The following is an 18,197-nucleotide window of genomic DNA, read 5'->3' as shown; positions in this document are numbered from 1 at the left end:
ATGATCTCTTTTAACACTGCTGCAAACTGGGTCTTGTACTTGTGATAAAGTGTACACATGATGTTAAATAATAACAAAAATAATAATAATGCATGGTTTCTTAATGAATTGACTGATAAATAGTGTGTGATTCTTCGCTTCTATTGAATTAACAACAACTATAGTGTTGCCTATAGAGATTCCTTCTTGTTAGAATCTAATATATTCATGTCTTCATGGTTCATAGGCAAGATACTTAATCAGTACTTTACAGTACAAGAAAAAAAGTTTTTACAGTATGATATAAAATTTGTTTTTTCACTCTAAGAATAAGAATTAATTAATTAAACTCACTATTATTCAAATCAAAGCTACAAAGAAGTCTCAAAACTTACAAGCACTAATAAGCATACATACACAACTCTTGTACAAGGATATAGACCCATCAACAAAATAAAATCAGTGATATTCATTTACAGACTTTCTGGCAGTTCTACTAGAGAGCTAAGATCACAACCACACCTCCAAATTGAAGAACTATGAGTGAAGAATCTCCACTCGAACAAGAAAAGATTTGATTATACCATCATTCATATGGATCAGATTAATACACTAATAGAAATTTAAAGGGACACTCCAAATGTTTGCATGAGCCTCGCACAAAGGAAAATGATCAGAACCTGCATGATAAATACACAATGATGTGTTCAACATTGTTGCCTTTTTTTCAGCTTCAAAAACAGAATTGAATGGACAAATTCAGCTTGAGAAAAAAATTGACATCAAAATAACAATACCTCAACGGAAAATTTTGCAAAGTACTTACATGCTCACCAAGTCGCAGTTGCCACAGAAGCTTCCTAATGCATATTTTAAAGGTTGAATCCATAAAGAAAGCAATTCCTTGACCATAGCAGTTATCTATCTCTTCAGGCCCTTGGAAAATGTATTTGAGTTAGTGATCATAAGAAATGATACGAGATAGAGCAAATTAAAATATCAATACCTATAGAGAGTTTAGCTGCAATGGTTTCCAAGCAAAGGACACTCTTCAATTTGAAGTAGTAAACAGAGAGGAAGGAAGCTTTTTGCCAGCCATATTCTCCAACCTGAAGTAAATTGTAGAGAGGAATAGAGTAACTGTACTAACCTGAAGCTAAAACAGAAATCAATGCTTTTTTATTCCAAACATATTAGTCCAGTTTAACATGGGCACCTGTAACTCAGTAGAAGCTACATGCAGAAGATGTTAAGAGCAGTAATTTGATTCATTCATTTGATCAATATATATCTAAAGAAATTCTCAAATGCTAGATACATGAAATAAGATAGATATTCACTGTCTTTCAATTTTCATTTCATGGTAACTAATTCTTATGTTCCTCTTTAAATGCGAATTTATCGATAAGTATCACTTATGCATGTGTGAATTTAATTGTGGTATCATGAGAGACGTGAAGATTAGAAAATTACCTGGTCATAAATCTGTATTCAGAAAATTTGTTCGCCATCAACTTGAATGGTGGGGATGTGGGAAATTTTGGGCCAAATATTTTGATGCTTGTTTTTGCAGTGTTCTCCCAGAAAAGGACAGTAGTCAACTTTGAGAAGTAAGAGAGAGTTAGGCAGCTTTTCTCCTGCCATATTCTCCAGCTCATGACACGATTGAATGCTTAATTGTTGGAGGGAGGTGAGGCCGAGAAGCTCATTGCACTCCAGCGTCTCCAGATTACCAAATCCACATATCTGTAGAAAGGTAAGGGAGGGAAGGTGAGGTAGCGAACCCACCTCTGGGTATGACTTCCCGGCCAACTCACATCGATCACCATGAATGGTAAGATGAGTGAGGGCGTCCAAGTTGGCCGTCCACGATAGGCCGTTCCTTTGTCTCCCGACACGAAGCTTTTTCAAGTTACGCGGCAAAGCACCCTCTGGAAACCTACACATTTCCGGGCAACCCTGAATCTCCAGAGAATCTAAATTGGGGAGAAGAGTGTTCATGTGACACGGCAATGATACTAATTTGTCGCACCAAAAGATTGATAGATGGTGAAGAGCAGCGTGTGGTGTCTCTGACATTGAAACTGATTCCAGATTCTGACAGTTACATATCTCGAGAGTCTTGAGATTGGGAAAGGCATCCAAGGAGAATGACCTCAGTGAATCGCAGCTGGAATCTATATGTAGCTCTTCCAAATCATACTTCTGTTGTTGCTGGAGTAATTCCATTTCTCTGCAACCACCGATTGTGAGTTTTTGGAGGGAAGTTAGATGGTGGATGATCCTTGCCTTAAATGCAGACTTCATCACAGATTCACATCCCCTAATTGATAAACTATCCCCATCAAGTATCATCTTTTGATGCTGTCCTTCTCCTATTTCCAGTTGGCGCACTTTGGAAACATCCGATGAGGAAGAAACGATTCTCACTAATACCTGATTAACCATATCTTCCTTTAACATTCGACAATTTGTTATATGAAGGCTCTTAAGCTGAGGAAAGGCTTCTGAGTCAGGTAAGTGCCACTCCTCCCAGCTTGGCATATTATAAAATATCAATTCCTCCAGTGAGGGAAAAGGAACAATTGGCGATGAATGATAATCGCCTTCGTCCTTGTAAAACTCCATGCCAACACTCTTCAGCTTACCAAAACCTTCAATGCTCAGGGACTTAAGAGATGGAAGCTGTCCAAGTGAAGGAAGCATGCAGCAATTCTTGCAAGACTTTAGAGATACACGTGTCATATTGTTGTAGGAACAGTGCCCCAACCAATCTGGAAATATTGTACCCTTGTATCCCTTGATTTCCAACTCCTTCAAGCCATTGTGTGGTTGCATGCTCTCCAGTATTTCTCTTTCTCTTTGTGTGTTTGAAGCCTTACCATCGCCTGGAGACCATTTCAAGCATAATCTGTCAATGTGCTTCTTATCCATTATCCTTGCACTCCTTGCTTGTCTGGCATCAACAACATTCTCTATCTTCTTAATCTCAAATGAGCTTTGAAGATTTGAGAGTCCTCCTAATTCCTGGATTCCATTGTCTTCATGCTTGCCCACGACAAAGTAATTTAAAATAGGCAAGTGTTTCAATTTGCTTATTCTTCTAGGCATTTCTTTCAAAGAAGTTCCCCTAAGATCAAAGTGCCGTAAATTCACAAGCTTATGGATGCCACTAGGCAAAGTTGTTAGCTTATAACAACAATACAACTTCAACGTTTGCAGATTACACAAGTTGCACAAAGACTCGGGCAATCTCTCAATATTACTGTGAGAGAGATCCAAGTACCGTAGATGAATCAATCGCTCTATTGAATTAGGCAACTCATCACGTCTATGAAAGGATAAAGCTCTCAAGTATTTACACTTTGATAATATGTCAGGTGTTTCTGTTTTAAAGTTGCAAGAGGCGACTTTTTTAAACAATAACGTCCTCAAAGATTCTACTTTAGAAATAGAATTATAAAGTTTTGAGCTACAAGAACGTAAATTTAAACACAAATGTCGAGTCTGAATCCTTATCTCCTCCTCTTCACAAAATTCTTCTGAGTTGCAATAGAAATCTCCAGCAAGAAATATTGCTAAGTCATGCAAGAGATCGTGCATCACAAAATAATCATCACCATCTTGAATCTTTGTAAAAAATAATCTGGAAGTTAGTTCATCAAAACATTCACAACCAACTTCTTCTAAAGTATCTCCTCTCTTTGGTGGTGGTAAAAAATCTTCTGCCATCCACAACAAGATTAATTCATCTTTCATGAATCGATAATCTTTGGGATATAAAGAGCAATAAACAAAACAACGTTTTAAGTGTGGAGAAAGATGGAAGTAACTTATCAATAATGCAGGGATAATCTTACTATTCTTCACAGAAAATGCCCAAATATCACTCATTAATATCTTGTTCCATTCCTGAACATCATGCTTTGTGCGTAACAGGCGTCCAAGCGTTTCTGCAGCTAATGGCAAGCCACCACACTTCTTGACAATCTCTCTACCAACTCCTTCAAGTGCTGCATTCCCATTAGATTGTGGAAAGATGCATTGTCTGCAAATACTGACCAACAATAGTCTTCTGACAAACCATTGAGAAAATAGGGGCGACAGTTTTGAACTGCTAAAGCAACATTATTCCCACGAGTAGTAAGAAGAACAACACTTCCCTTCTTCCCGTATTGAAAAGGAGTCATAAAATTACTCCATCTGTCGCCATCGTCACTCCAAACATCATCCAGAACAATAAAGAACTTCTTATTGGACAATTCTTCTTTCAAAGCATTGTGAAGTGAATTGAAATCATCGAGACTACAAGTACCTCCATGGATCTGCTTTACGACATTCCTTGTAGTCTCAACAATATCAAAATTTTCTGAAACACAAACCCATGCTTTAAGATCAAATCCCTTCATGAACTCCTCCTGGTTGTTGTATACCCATTGGGCTAAAGTTGTTTTACCAACCCCACCTATGCCAACAATGGCAATCACAGACAAGTTATGCTCACTGTTGTCATTCAGCATCTTGATTAAGGCCTTCCTGTCATCCTCTCTGCCATACACATTCCCTCTTACAAGAGAAGTGGATGGAGTCCTCCATGATGAGCTACTAGTGGAAACCTTTACAAGACCAAGGAAATCTTTTTGTTTTCCAAGATCCTCTATTCTTCCAACCACCCCTTCCATCTTGTCTATCATGTCCCTATCTCGGTTGATAAAGAAGCTAATGGGCCAGGTAGAACTTATCTTCTTTTGAGTGGCGGCTTTGGTGAGGACAGCGTCCAGCAAGTCCTCAGCACAGTAAACAGCATCCCGAAGACTATCGAGCCACTTCCTCACAGATGGATTACCGAACTGCTTCAACTCAGCATCGGCAACAAGAGCTTCAGCACCCAACAGAGCAGTCTTCAGCCTTTCAACCAAGTCAGGGCCAAGCTTCTTTCCCAAGACCTTGTTGACAGTATCAGTTGTAAGGAACCTGTCAAAGAGAACGTTAATGAAGCCAGAGAGGAAAGCTCCACCAACAAGTGCAGCAGCCATGATATGATCTCAACAAGTGATCAGAAATTTCAGATGGGAAGGAGAGTGAAAAATGCAATGCTTTCAAGCTTTTTAACCGAAATGTGTGTTGGTCAACCAAGGCTTATAGTGAAGAAGTGGCTGTCAATAATTTTAGCAACAAGACAAAGATAACTGAGTAAACAGGGATCTGAGGGGCCTAACAAAAGGTAGGTGCCGTTAGTGGGACTTCCTTGCTGACTCTTTACTAATTTTATGTGTGTGATTATTACTATGCAATATGGAAGTGTCATGCAACGTAATTTTCAGTTTTGCCTTTAATTTGTAGGACAACTTAATAGATAAGATATGGTATATGTGAGTTGACAAAGAGTTGCTGCTTCAAATAATTCATCTTTATTCACTGTATTCCCTTTTTGATTGAGTGGTGCTCCAAAATGGTTAGCTGGCTCACACTAACTTTGTCCTTGATTCTACTTTGATGGATGCAACACAATTGCATATTGTGAAGAGTTTCAATTATGTTATAGGAACAGGTTCAATAGTACTATTATACTGGTATATAACATATTAGTTACTAAATATTTTTGTTTTTTGGTACATAGGGGGTTAGAACGCAAGGTAATGGGGAGGGGGAAATTTTTGAGTAGATAAAATATAAAGAAGAAAAAAAATATAAAAAAAAGACTCCTAAAATAATTATTTTTAATAAAAGGAAATAATGCATGCAATGAAATGAATTTGTGCTGTAACAGAGTTGATTGTAGGTGCTTAAAATGTTAGTAATGGATGCTTAATGCTGGTTTCTTTGTCACTCATAATAGTGCTTTTAATTCCATGAAAGAAGTAAAAAATTGCAAGTTGAGGAAGGTTCAAACTTTCTCATAAGATATTTTTTCTTGGATTATAATTGGGAGATTCTACTATGGTTTAAGTACAGCATCAGTAACGCTCTTATGATGATTTACTAGTAAAAGAAACGCTACTTGTAACATAGCATAAGAACTTTCATATTGGAATTGCTTCTGTATGAAAGATAAATGTTCCAAAATAACTGTGGTTCACCTAACTTGAGGAAGGTTTCAGCATATGTGAGGCATTCATGATGATTTGGACTTTTTTTTCTTTTTTGAATTGTTGGATTTAACTAGTATCTTCTTCTAAAAAACATTAAACCGATTGGACTTTCCAGAAAGACACCATTATAAAAATACAAGACATGTGACAATATGATAGTGCAAAACTGATGAAGAAAATAATCAATTTTCTTTTCAGCTTCTTTTTTCCCCCACACAACTGAATTGGTTATGCAATGTTATATATTTTGGAGTTCAGATTCATTACTTTTTTCACTTTTTAATTACTTACTGTTGCTATCTACTGAAGGATATCTGGTCTTGTGTATGTCTTTCTCTTACAAGTTAGGAGTATCAAAACTACGCAACTAAATAGTTATTATGATGAGTTCCACTTTCTTAACAATTTTGATAACTTCTTAAGGTCTACAGGTCCATTGGTAAAATTTTTTCAGGATTGTTTAATTGAGTAGTTAAGTAATAATAATATGGATGGGAATATAAAATTTGAGGAAGTATTTGATCCAGCCATCTTCAAAGGCTCTTAAACATGATCAGTTGGTTTCTCTCAAATATGTTGATCCTGGTGCCGCAAATATAGCTTTGACTTGGGAATATAAAAGATGTGTATCTGTAAATTCCAATGTAATTTGGGGCCTGACATTGACTTGGGGTTGTAATAGTAACAACAAATATAGCTTTGTCAAAACAAAGATATTTGACAAGCTCATAGGAAATAATACATAATTATTTGTAGAAATTTATATAATCCTCCATTATGTCAAATGCTTAAGAGAATAATGCCTATAGTATATCAAGTGCTTCTATTTTCTAACGTATTGTTATCATAGCTTTCTCTTTTTTCTAAGCGACAAGTTGTTGTGTGCATTGCTGCTGCATCTTCACTGTGAGGGCAACAATATTATTTTGATGGTATTAGTGCTTCAATTCAGAAAAAAAATGATATGTTAGAAATTCAGATTCAATCATGTTAAAATTCTTGCTGATGCTTGATAGTATTCTGGCTTCTAAACTCTTTTTAGAGGCCTCTTACTTACTCTAAATTCTTTTTTGACAGCTGAGATTTCCAAACACATACCTTGTAAGAAATACCATAATGTCTATTTTTTTTTTATGAAGAGTTGGAAGTTGAAATATTTATTCAACACAAATAACAAACATTTAATATAATTTCTCTTTGAAAGTGCTTCAAGATAAATTACAGAACCGATAGTTTACAGATATTACAACTTAGAAAGCAATTGATAGTTTATTGAGAAGTGGATTGAATCAAACACCATTAAAAAACTTTCTTGTTCAATAAAATCATAATTGCCAGTATCTTCAAATGTCTCATAATGTTTGAGGAAATATCTTTTCTGTTATCTCCAAGAAAGGTAGAGACATAAATAGATAGCAGCAGATTCATACAAGAATTTAGAATGTGCCTTGTAAATAATATCACAAATGACTGTGCTCTTGGCTGAATCCAAATCTGATATCTGTGAAACCTTTCTTAAACGATCACCTTCCTTCTTGTGAAACCTGATATCTGTGCTCTTGGCTGAATCCAAATCTCAATGTGCAGATATTCAAGTTAAGGCAATTAATTGTCCAAGTGAAGGTAGCACAGAACAGTTGTTGCAAGAGATTCAGTCACGTGTCAATGCCTCCAACTTTGAGCACCTTCTAACATCGATATGAGTCAAGTTGGGTGCAGCCAGTCCTTCTATATTAATTCTCAGATATCCAAATCTGACAGTGACAACCCAGGTACATCATCAGATTCATTTTCAGGGGTCACATCACTGCAGAACTTGCAAGAAATTTTCTCTGGTTTCAACTGCAAGCATTCATCAATCTGTTCCTCTAACCAAGCAAGTCTTCTTTTGAGCTTCAACACGCCAACATGCATAATCCGAACATCAACCTGTGCGACCCTAGTGCAAGCCCGAAGCAAGATATAGTAATCAGCATGAGCAGCATGAGCAAGATAAATATTCTTGAGTTTAGTACAGTCAAATTGAATTGCTTTTAGTTTTCTTTAATTCTTTTCTTTCTTTTATAAAAAAAGGGGTGAAAGAGAAAGCAGACAAAATGAAAGGTACATTGTATATTCAACCAAGGTAGACTCCAAGGCTTTATTTCCCCTACTTGTGAGCACATTTGGAATTTGGAAACATTAAGCTACTAGTTATATAGAATGCAGCTCAATATAATTTATAGGCAAGATATTTAACATTGTAAAATGATCATTCATGGTGGGAATAAACTAAACCTGTCAAAGGCATAATATGAAAGCACATAAACATAATATAGGCACACTATGGCAATAGTTAACACCAGCAAATAATTGAAGATAAGACAGAACAACAGAACACCAAATTTTAATGTGGGACAAACCTCTCAATGTGAGAGATCAAAAAGACCCACGGGAAGGCAAAAATTTCAACAAACAAGTCTCAATACTTACAAGCACTAATAAGCATACATGTAGAACTCTTGTACGAGAACATAAACACATAAACTAAATAGTGAAATCAATGATACAATAGACGGCCGTTGCATAAGAACTTTTTGGCTAGAGAGCTTGGATTGCAATCACATTTTAATGGTTGAATCCAGAAAGAAAGTAGATCTTCAACCATAGCAGTTATCTATTTCTTGATGCCCCTGGAAAATCTATTTGAGTTGGTATTCATAGGAAATGATATGAGATAGAGCAGGTTCAAAGATCAATGCCTCTAGATCCATCAAGTTTATCTTACCTTCATAAAGAGTTTAGCTGCAACTCTTCTTCTTGTAGCGTTTGCCGGGCAAAGGACAGTGTTGAATTTGAAATAGTAACAGAAAAGGGAAGCTTTTCTCCTGCCAAATTCTCCAACCTGAAGTAAATCGCAGAGAGGTAATGTAAGTATGGTTTGTTTTATATAAAGATTATGTGCTGAAATCTTAGCCATCTGGACATTTGTACCTCAGTAGAAGCTACCTGCAGAGGATGGTAAAAACAGTAAATTTGATTCATCCAATAATTTAATATATCTGAAGAAATTCCTAAGTGCTGGATACACGAAAAATGATATTAATTGTCTTTCAATTTTGATTTCATGGTAATTAATTCTTATGTTCCTTTATAGATGCAATTTTATTGAAAAATATGTGTTAATAAGTACGACTTGTGCATGTGTGAATTAATTGTGGTAGCATGTGTGAATCATGAAGATTAGAGAATTACCTGCTCAGAAATCTCTGTTTAGAAAATTTATTCGTAGTCCACTTGAATGGTGGGAATGTGGGAAATTTTGGGCCAGATTAGTTGATGCTTGTTCTTGCAGTGTTTTCCCAGCAAACCACAGCTTTCCATTTTGAGTAGCAAGAGAGAGGGAGGCAGCTTTTCTCCTGACATATTCCCCAGCTTCCAACATTCTTGAATTATTAATTGTTGAAGGGAGGTGAGGCGGAGAAGCTCGTTGCACTCCAATGTCTCCAGATTATTAAACAACCATATCTTGAGAGAGGTAAGGGAGGGAAGCTGAGGCAGCGAACCCACCTCTGGGTATGACTTTATGTTGTGGAAGTAATAACCATGAATGGTAAGATGAGTGAGGGCGTGGAAGTTGAGCATCCATGATAGATCCCTCATTTGTTGCTCGCCAATTCCCACACCAAGTGATTTCAAGTTAGGCGGCAAACCACCCTCTGGCAACCTGCAAATGTTTGGGCAACGAAATATCTCGAGAGAGTGTAAACTTGGGAGTAGACTCTTCATGTCACGTGGTAATGCCTCCAACTTTGAGCACCACGTGACTTGAAGATGAGTCAAGTTGGGTGCAGCCAGTCCTTCTCCTGCAAATGACACTAATTTGGAGCAATGAGAGATGGAGAGACGTTGAAGAGCAGCGTGTGGTGCCTCTGACATTGACACTGATTCCAGATTTGAACACGCCGTTATATAGAGATTCTTGAGATTGGGAAAGACATCCAACGACAAGGAGCTCAGTGAATGACAGCTGTGTATTTGTAGCTCTACCAAATCATACTTGTGCTGCTGTAGCTGCGGGAATTCTAGTTTTCTACATCTCAAGATGTGTATTTCTTGGAGGCAACGTAGATGGTTGATGCTCATCATTGCCTTAAATGCAGACTCCATCACAGATTCACTCCCCCTAATTGTTAAAGTATCCCCATCAAGAAATATGGCCTCGGTGTGCCGTTTTGTAAAGTGGTCGCCTATACGTAGTTTGCGAACTTTGAGAACATCCGACAAAGAAGAAACGATTCTGAAGAATACCTGATTAAGCATCTCTTCCTTCAACATTCGACAATTTCTTATTTGAAGCCTCTTAAGCTGAGGAAAAGCTTTTAAGTCAGGTAAGTGCCACTCCTTCCAACTTGCCATATCATCAAATTCCAGTCTCTCCAGTGAGGGAAATGGTGCAATACGCGAAGAATGATGAGCTCCTTCATTCTTGTAAAACTCTTCGCCAATACTCCTCAGCTGATCCAAACCTTGAATGCGCAGGGACTTAAGAGATGGCAGCTGTCCAAGTGAAGGCAGCATGCAGCAATTCTTGCAAGACTTTAGAGATACACGTGTCATGTTTTCGTAGGAACAGCTCCCCAACCAATCTGGAAATATTGTACCCTTGTATCCCTTGATTTTCAACTTTTTCAACCCATTCTGCGGTTGCAAGTTATCGAAAATGTCTCTTTCTCTCTGTGTGCTTAAAACCATATCATCACCTGAACACCATTTTAAGGATAACTTGTCAATGTGCTTCTTATCCATTATCTTTGCGCTTTTTGCTTCATTCACATCAACAATATTCTCCAACTTCTTAATCTCAACGGATCCATGAAGATTTACCAGCCCTCCTAACTCCTGGATTCCATTGTCTTTGTGCTTGCCAACCACAAAGGAACTTAAAACGTGCAACTGATTCAATTTGCTCATTTTTCTGGGCATTTCTTCCAAAGAAGTTCCTCTAATATCAAGATGCCGCAGATTCTCAAGGTTATGCAAACCACTAGGCAGCGTAATTAGCTCAGAACATTGATACAACTTCAATATTTGCAAATTACACAAGTTGCACAAAGACTCTGGCAAAGTCTTAATATCATCAGTCCAAGAGAGATTTAAGTAGCGCAGATGGATCAATTCTCCTATTAAATTAGGCACCTCATCAAGTTTTGTAAGGGATAAAACTCTCAAGTATTTACACTTTGATAATATCTCACATGTTGCCGCTTCAATGTTGCAGTTGGTAGACGAAAAATCGCGAAACAATAATAATGTTCTCAAAGATTCTACTTTAGAAATAGAATTATAAAGTTTTGAGCTACAATGACTTAAATCTACAAACAAATGCCGAGTCTGAATCTTTATCTCCTCCTCTTTACCAAGTTCTTCTGAGTTGCAATAGAAATCTCCAGCAAGGAATATTGCTAAGTCATGCAAGAGATCATGCATCACAAAATAATCATCAAAGCCTTCACTCTTCGTGAAAAATAATCTGGAAGTTAGTTCATCAAAACACTCACTACCAACTTCTTCTAAACTCTTTCCTCTCTTTGGTGGTGGTAAAAGATCTTCTGCTATCCACATAAGGATTAATTTATCTTTCTCAAATTCATAATCCTTGGGATATAAAGCACAATAAACAAAACAACGCTTTAAATATGAAGGAAGATGGAAGTAACTTATCAGTAATGCTGGAATAATCTTACTCTTCTCCACAGAAAATCCCCAAATATCACTCATTAATATCTTGTTCCATTCCTCAACATCATGCTTTGTACGTAACAAGCGACCAAGTGTTTCTGCAGCTAATGGCAAGCCATCACACTTCCTGACAATCTTTCTACCTATTTCTTCAAGTGCTGCACTCCCATTTGATTCTGGAAAAGATGCATTTTCTGCAAACACTGACCAACAATAGTCCTCCGACAACTTCTTGAGAAAATATGGGCGACAATTTTGAACTGCAGAAGCAACATTTTCCTCCCGAGTAGTCAGAAGAACAATACTTCCCTTATTCCCATTTTGTTGAAAAGGGGTCATAAAATTACTCCATTTGTCACCATCATCACTCCAAACATCATCCAGAACAATAAAGAACTTCTTATTCAACAATTTTTCTTTCAAAGCACGGTGAAGTGAATTAAAATGCTCAAGACCTTGAGTATCTGGAGAGATCTCCTTTATGACATTCCTTGTTGTCTCCACAACATCAAACTTCTCCGAAACGCAAACCCATGCTTTCAGATCAAATCCCTCCATCAACTCTGCATTGTTGTACAGCCATTGGGCTAAAGTTGTTTTACCAACCCCACCTATGCCAACAATAGCAAACACAAACAAGTGATGATCATTGTTGTCATTCAGCATATTGACTAAGGCCTTCTTGTCATCCTCCCTGCCATACACATTCCCTCTGTCAAGAGAACTGGATGGAGTCCTCCATGATGAGCTACCAGTGGGAATCTTTTCAAGACCAAGGAAATCTTTTTGTTTTCCAAGATCCTCAATTCTTCTAACTACCCCTTCCATCTTGTCTACCATGTCATCTCTTTCTCGATTGATGAAGAAGCTAAGGGACCAAGAAGAACTTACATTCTTTTTAGTGGTAGCTTTGAGGAGGACAGCATCCAGCAAGTCCTGAGCACAGTAAACAGCATCCCGGAGACTATCGAGCCACTTCCTCACAGATGGATTACCGAACTGCTTCAACTCAGCATCAGCAACAAGACCTTCAGCACCCAACAGAGCAGTCTTCAGCCTTTGAACCAAGTCAGGGCCAAGTTTCTTGCCCAAGACCAAGTTGACAGCATCCATTGTAAGGAACCTGTCAAAGAGAACGTTGATGAATCCAGAGAGGAAAGCTCCACCAACAAGTGCACCAGCCATGATATGATCTCAACAACAACAGAAAAGTGAATGGATTTGCAGAGAAAGGTAAGAGAACAATGTTTGCTGGGTGTAGTGAACTCAATAGAGGGGTTTTCTTAATCAAGTTCTCAAAGAAGGTGTCCTACATGATATCACGTGGTATCGGTTTCCAAAGTAACTATAAAAAATTCGGTATCAGTGGAGTGCTTAGCTGGCTCTGCACTAACTCCATTTGTTAATTCTTGTTTGAAAGAAGCAACACATTGTTAAATAGAAAAAATATTAGTGGTGTGGTTTCACTGTGACCAATGGACACTAGTCTTTTGTGGGAATCTATTCTTAATATGTAAAAGTAGATATATAAGCATGCACCACATTACTTTTAAGACATTTTTTTTAATTAATGTCATGTTAGCAATATTGCTTATTTGGCACAACTTTAGAATCAACCACTCAATTCTTGTCAAATCAACTATTATTTCCAAATCAGCAAAAGAATAAAATATACAAATAAAAAACTAAAAAATAGAATCCAATAAATTTGTAACCTCCAAATATATTATATTCATACTCCTATATTTATTATATCTTACCGTTATAAACAATACAATAAATTTATAACCGCAACAATCAATTTATAAATTAAAAGTTTAAAAAATGAAAATTATATTTTATTATTATAATTATGCTTATTATAATCATTTTAATTTTTGCCAATAAGTTATATCTCAAATGGCATAGTCTCCCATATTGGTCGCGAGTTCGAGTCTCTATATCTTTGGTAAAAAAATAATGATTTTAATTTTTAGAAGTAACACTAGATACAAAGAACTATTATTGTAGTTTTTACTTATTATTAAAAACAAATTCTATTTTATTTTACCAAAGATACATAACATTTAATTTACACATATTTAATTCTATTTAACTTCAATTTACACATATTTAATTTATTTCTACAAAACATAACAATTTTTAATATTTATTATATACTATCATTAATTTACCGTCCCGCGCATCGAGCGGGTCTCATTCTAGTTATATAAAACTAAGGAGCATGAATCTGCATATCAATCATGGTATCTATTCTTAATATATAAAAGTAGGTACATAGGTTTACCCACATTGCTTTTAAGTTATTTCTCTTTTTCTACTAACGTCATGTCAGCACCAACGCTTATTTGGCAAAATTTTAGAATCCACCACAAATCTTGCCAAATCACCTTTTATTTTCACATAAAAAAACACAAAAAAAACAACTAAAAAATACAATAAAAACCAACAAATTAACTTTTTCCAAATCAATCTTTATTTCTAAAACAACAAAAACACAAATTAACATTTACCCCAACAAAAAGCTCTCAAAACCAAAGAGTTTGTTACCTTTCTCAAACCCTCACCCTCTTAGCACCTCTCCGTACCAAGATTCTATTTCCTCCATCCTCTTCCAGTCCCATGAGCCATTGTTTTTTCCTCAAAATAAATTGTACATCGTGATGTCCATCTCCGGCGGAGCTGCATTGTATAAATTGCAGAAATCAGGGCAAACTTCATTCCTCCTCTTGCGGTTTTTCTGTCAGAGCTCGATTTTGGGTCTCAGACCAACGTCACCATTTGGCGCCGCCAACGTAGAAAATTTGTCTCAGATATCTTCCTAAAGATTTTCAACTTTGCCGTTTACTATTCTCGGGAGTGGATCCTCTCCAGTGGAAAAAAACTGGATGATATCCAGTGGAAGATCTCACCCTTCATTGCATTCTCTTTCTTATTTATTTCTGGTCCCACTTGTAGAATTAAAGGTGAGAGATTACACTTTATTCTCTCCAGTGACCAAAAAAATGGAGAGGATCCATTTCCACTATTCTCATTGTTCAATATCATTTTCAATAGCCTATTTATTTGTTATAAATAATAATATTTTAATTGTGAACTCATTGTAAGTAGCACAAGTTTATGTATTCCTCTTTTGTAAACGGTTATCCAGAGCTCGATTCTGGGTCTCAGACCAACGTCACCATTCGGCACGCCAACGTAGAAAATATGTCTCAAGTATCTTCCTAAAGATTTTCAACTTTGCCGTTTACTCTTCTCATTGTTCAATATCATTTTCAATAGCCCTATTTATTTGTTATAAATAATAACATTTTAATTGTGAACTCATTGCAAGTAGCACAAGTTTATGTGCCAATGAGTTATAGCTCAAATGGCATAGTCTCCCCATACTCAATTAAGAGGTTGCGGGTTCGAGTCTTCTATCTTTGATAAAAAAAAAAAAAAGTAGCACAAGTTTATGTATTCCTCTTTTGTAAACGGTAATATCCAACACTCACAACCAAAATTAATATGCATTTAAAATTATTGCTCCCTATATACTATCGATTGTAATATTTCATCATCAAATTATAAATTGTTATTTTACACGTGGAGTACTTGTTCCACAATTTACATTTACGTATTCCTCTTTTTCAAATTGTTATTCCACATGTGCAGTATTACTTCCACAATTTACTTAGAATGGATTATCATTCTTTAACCATGTCTTATCCTCTTTGTTGTAGAAGGATTTGCAGTGGTAATGACAGACCAGAAGAGTTAATACCCAAAATTGCTAGATGAAAATCAACTAATCACTATTTAGTAAAATGTTTTAAAAAAATTAAAGCAAAAAACTCTTATCTATTATTATTCAATTGAAACATCAAGTACTAATTAAATACAATAAATCATACATTAAAAGTGTCATAATATTAATAATAATTATAAAAAATTTCAGTTACAAATATTCAAATTCTACAACTTATACATATTAAGACTCTTACTACTCTTCATTTCTTAATTTCTTATACTAATTATCAAAAGTTCCTTAAATTTAATATAACATTTTTATATGTTTTTCATTCTCATTTATTTATTTTTTTCATTATTTACAAACAAAAAAATCGCAACAAAAGACAAAGTGTAGCCATTAATGCAAATCGAAAAATGAAAAAAAAAAAAGAAAATGCAGTTTTGTATAATTCTAATATAAATAACCTGTCTCTTTAAAAATAAATAAATTCAAAATCTATTTATAATATGTTCTCTAAAATATTTTTAATATAACATTTATTAAAATATACTATATAGTGTAAATAATCTACCTCTCTGCGCATTGTGCGGGTCTCACTCAAGTAATATATAAAAGTTGATACCAACTCTCTCCACAATGACTTTAAGCCATCTTTTCTTTGCTAATGATGTCATATCAGCAATTCTAATGACTTGGCAAAAGATGAAAATCAACCAATCACTATTTAGTAAAATAAAATGTTTTAAAAAAATTAAAACAAAAACTCTTATCCATTATTATTCAATTGAAACATCAAGTACTAATTAAATGCAATAAACATACATTAAAAGTGTAATAATAATTATTATAAAAATTTCAGTTACAAATATTTAAATTTTACAACTTATACATATTAAGACTCTTACTATTCTTCATTTCTTAATCTCTTATACTAATTGTAAAATATTTCTTAAATTTAATATAACATTTTTATTTACAAACAAATAAAAAATGTAAAAAAAAGACAAAGTGTAGTAATTAATGCAAAACAAAAAAAAAAAATGAAAATGCAGTTTTATATAACTTAATATAAATAACTTATGTCTTTTTTAAAAATAAATAAATTCAAAATCTATTTATAATATGTTTTCTAACATATTTTTATAATTATTATTATTAAAATACACTATATAGTATAAATAATTTACCTTTCCGCGTGGGTCTCACTCTAATTATGGTAATAATATAAGGTTAAAATCTGTTGGCAATAGACATTGGCTTTCACGCCTTCGCGTGTTGATAGCTAGCTTATGTATGAGGTTGCTTTAAAAAATAACTCTGTACACTGTTAAATATGTGATGCTTTAGGACTAATAATTTTTGTATTTTTATTTCTGATAGTTGATACAGAATAATTGAAAGTAGAGGAAGCTTTCAAATGTTGCACGACCAAATTTAATCATGCATAGAACTATAGGTAATTACTGCATTAGGCCCTCATGATGATTCTTTTATTGGATTGCTGCATGTAAATATTATCTTCTTCTCAGAGAAATGCAGATAAAACCAAGATAATTTTCCAAAGAAAGTGGCGTATACAAGCTACGTAATTAACAGTTAAAATTCTTCACTTTTGTTGAATCGACAAAAATTATTCTATGTTGATCATAAATATTCCTTCTTGTGATAATGTTATACTAGAATGAGACTCGCGCAATGTGCGGTGCGGTAAATTAATGATAATATATAATAAATATTAAAAATTGTTATATTTCGTAGAATTAAATTAAATATGTATAAACTAAAGTTAAATTTAAAAGGTATTTTATTTAAAATAATTTGTAGTACGAAAGATTTAGATGTTGGAGTTGTATAAACTATAAAGTGACATTTTTATTTGGTGGTTTGATTTTTGCATTTGTTTTATTTGATGGACTTAGTCTTCTTATATGGCGCTCGTCCTCCTTTTTGCTCTAGCGTTTTGATTTGAAATTTTTAATTGAATTCTGAACTTAAAATAAGTATTGGGTTAGTAACTAATAATTAAATAGATAAGATTATGAAAAGTACTTTATTGTTGGATATTGTGGTATTTGATTACATGTGCCACAAATGTAGTTGTCCCTTTTTTATATGTTTTCTTGTGACACTTTTCACATTCAACATAATTCCATCCAAATTTGTCATCAATTTCGTTTATAGTTGCTAAAATTGTGAAGATCTTTTCCTTTTCCAATATTCAATTTATGTTATCATTAGGTATATGGTATTTAAGTAAATATGAATATATGATGCATGTTGTGAGTTTTTTTTGTCATACCTAATCATCAGATTTTCATTGTATGGCCATTAAATCTTAAATAGTTATTATTTCTAATCATTCTGCTATGAAGATTTGTGTTGACATTGCCTTAACTTGGTATTTCCATTATTTCTTCATGTTGATCAGTTCTGTTTAATTTTTTTTATATATTTGTTAAATTGAATAATTAAATAAATAAATTAATTTTTGAGAGATTTATTAATTATGAAATACCCAAAAGTCAGATGTGTGAATTCTTCCATTTGTGAATTGATGTAGATTTTTGTACTTGAAATTATGCTAACTGAATAATGACCTAAAATATTATAATATAATAGGTTATATAAAATAAAATTATGTTATAATTGTCTCATTTAATATATTATAT

The 18,197-nt window shown here is 34.5% G+C and overlaps 1 protein-coding gene and 1 pseudogene across 3 annotated transcripts; both read right to left on the bottom strand.

Annotated features, from left to right (window-relative positions):
* Positions 1–343: 343 nt before the first annotated feature.
* On the bottom strand, positions 344–5,047 carry LOC130961826 (putative disease resistance protein At3g14460; annotated as a pseudogene).
* Positions 5,048–7,292: 2,245 nt separating this feature from the next.
* Positions 7,293–13,118, bottom strand: LOC130959285 (putative disease resistance protein At3g14460). 3 transcript variants are annotated; one of them, XM_057885282.1, is made up of 4 exons: positions 9,306–13,118; positions 9,045–9,059; positions 8,839–8,955; positions 7,293–8,010 (listed from the first exon to the last, which is right to left on the bottom strand). In XM_057885282.1, exon 1 carries the CDS (start codon positions 12,975–12,977, stop codon positions 9,333–9,335), a length of 3,645 nt encoding a protein of 1,214 aa, XP_057741265.1. In that variant the 5' UTR covers positions 12,978–13,118; the 3' UTR covers positions 7,293–8,010; positions 8,839–8,955; positions 9,045–9,059; positions 9,306–9,332. The 3 variants fall into 3 exon arrangements, with proteins under 3 accessions (XP_057741265.1, XP_057741264.1, XP_057741266.1); XM_057885281.1 differs by lacking the exon at positions 9,045–9,059; XM_057885283.1 differs by lacking the exons at positions 7,293–8,010; positions 9,045–9,059 and adding an exon at positions 8,022–8,743.
* Positions 13,119–18,197: the final 5,079 nt, after the last annotated feature.

The sequence above is a fragment of the Arachis stenosperma genome, chromosome 2, assembly GCF_014773155.1.
Source record: "Arachis stenosperma cultivar V10309 chromosome 2, arast.V10309.gnm1.PFL2, whole genome shotgun sequence".
Lineage (NCBI taxonomy): Eukaryota > Viridiplantae > Streptophyta > Magnoliopsida > Fabales > Fabaceae > Arachis > Arachis stenosperma.
This window is presented reverse-complemented; position numbering and strand designations above follow the sequence as displayed.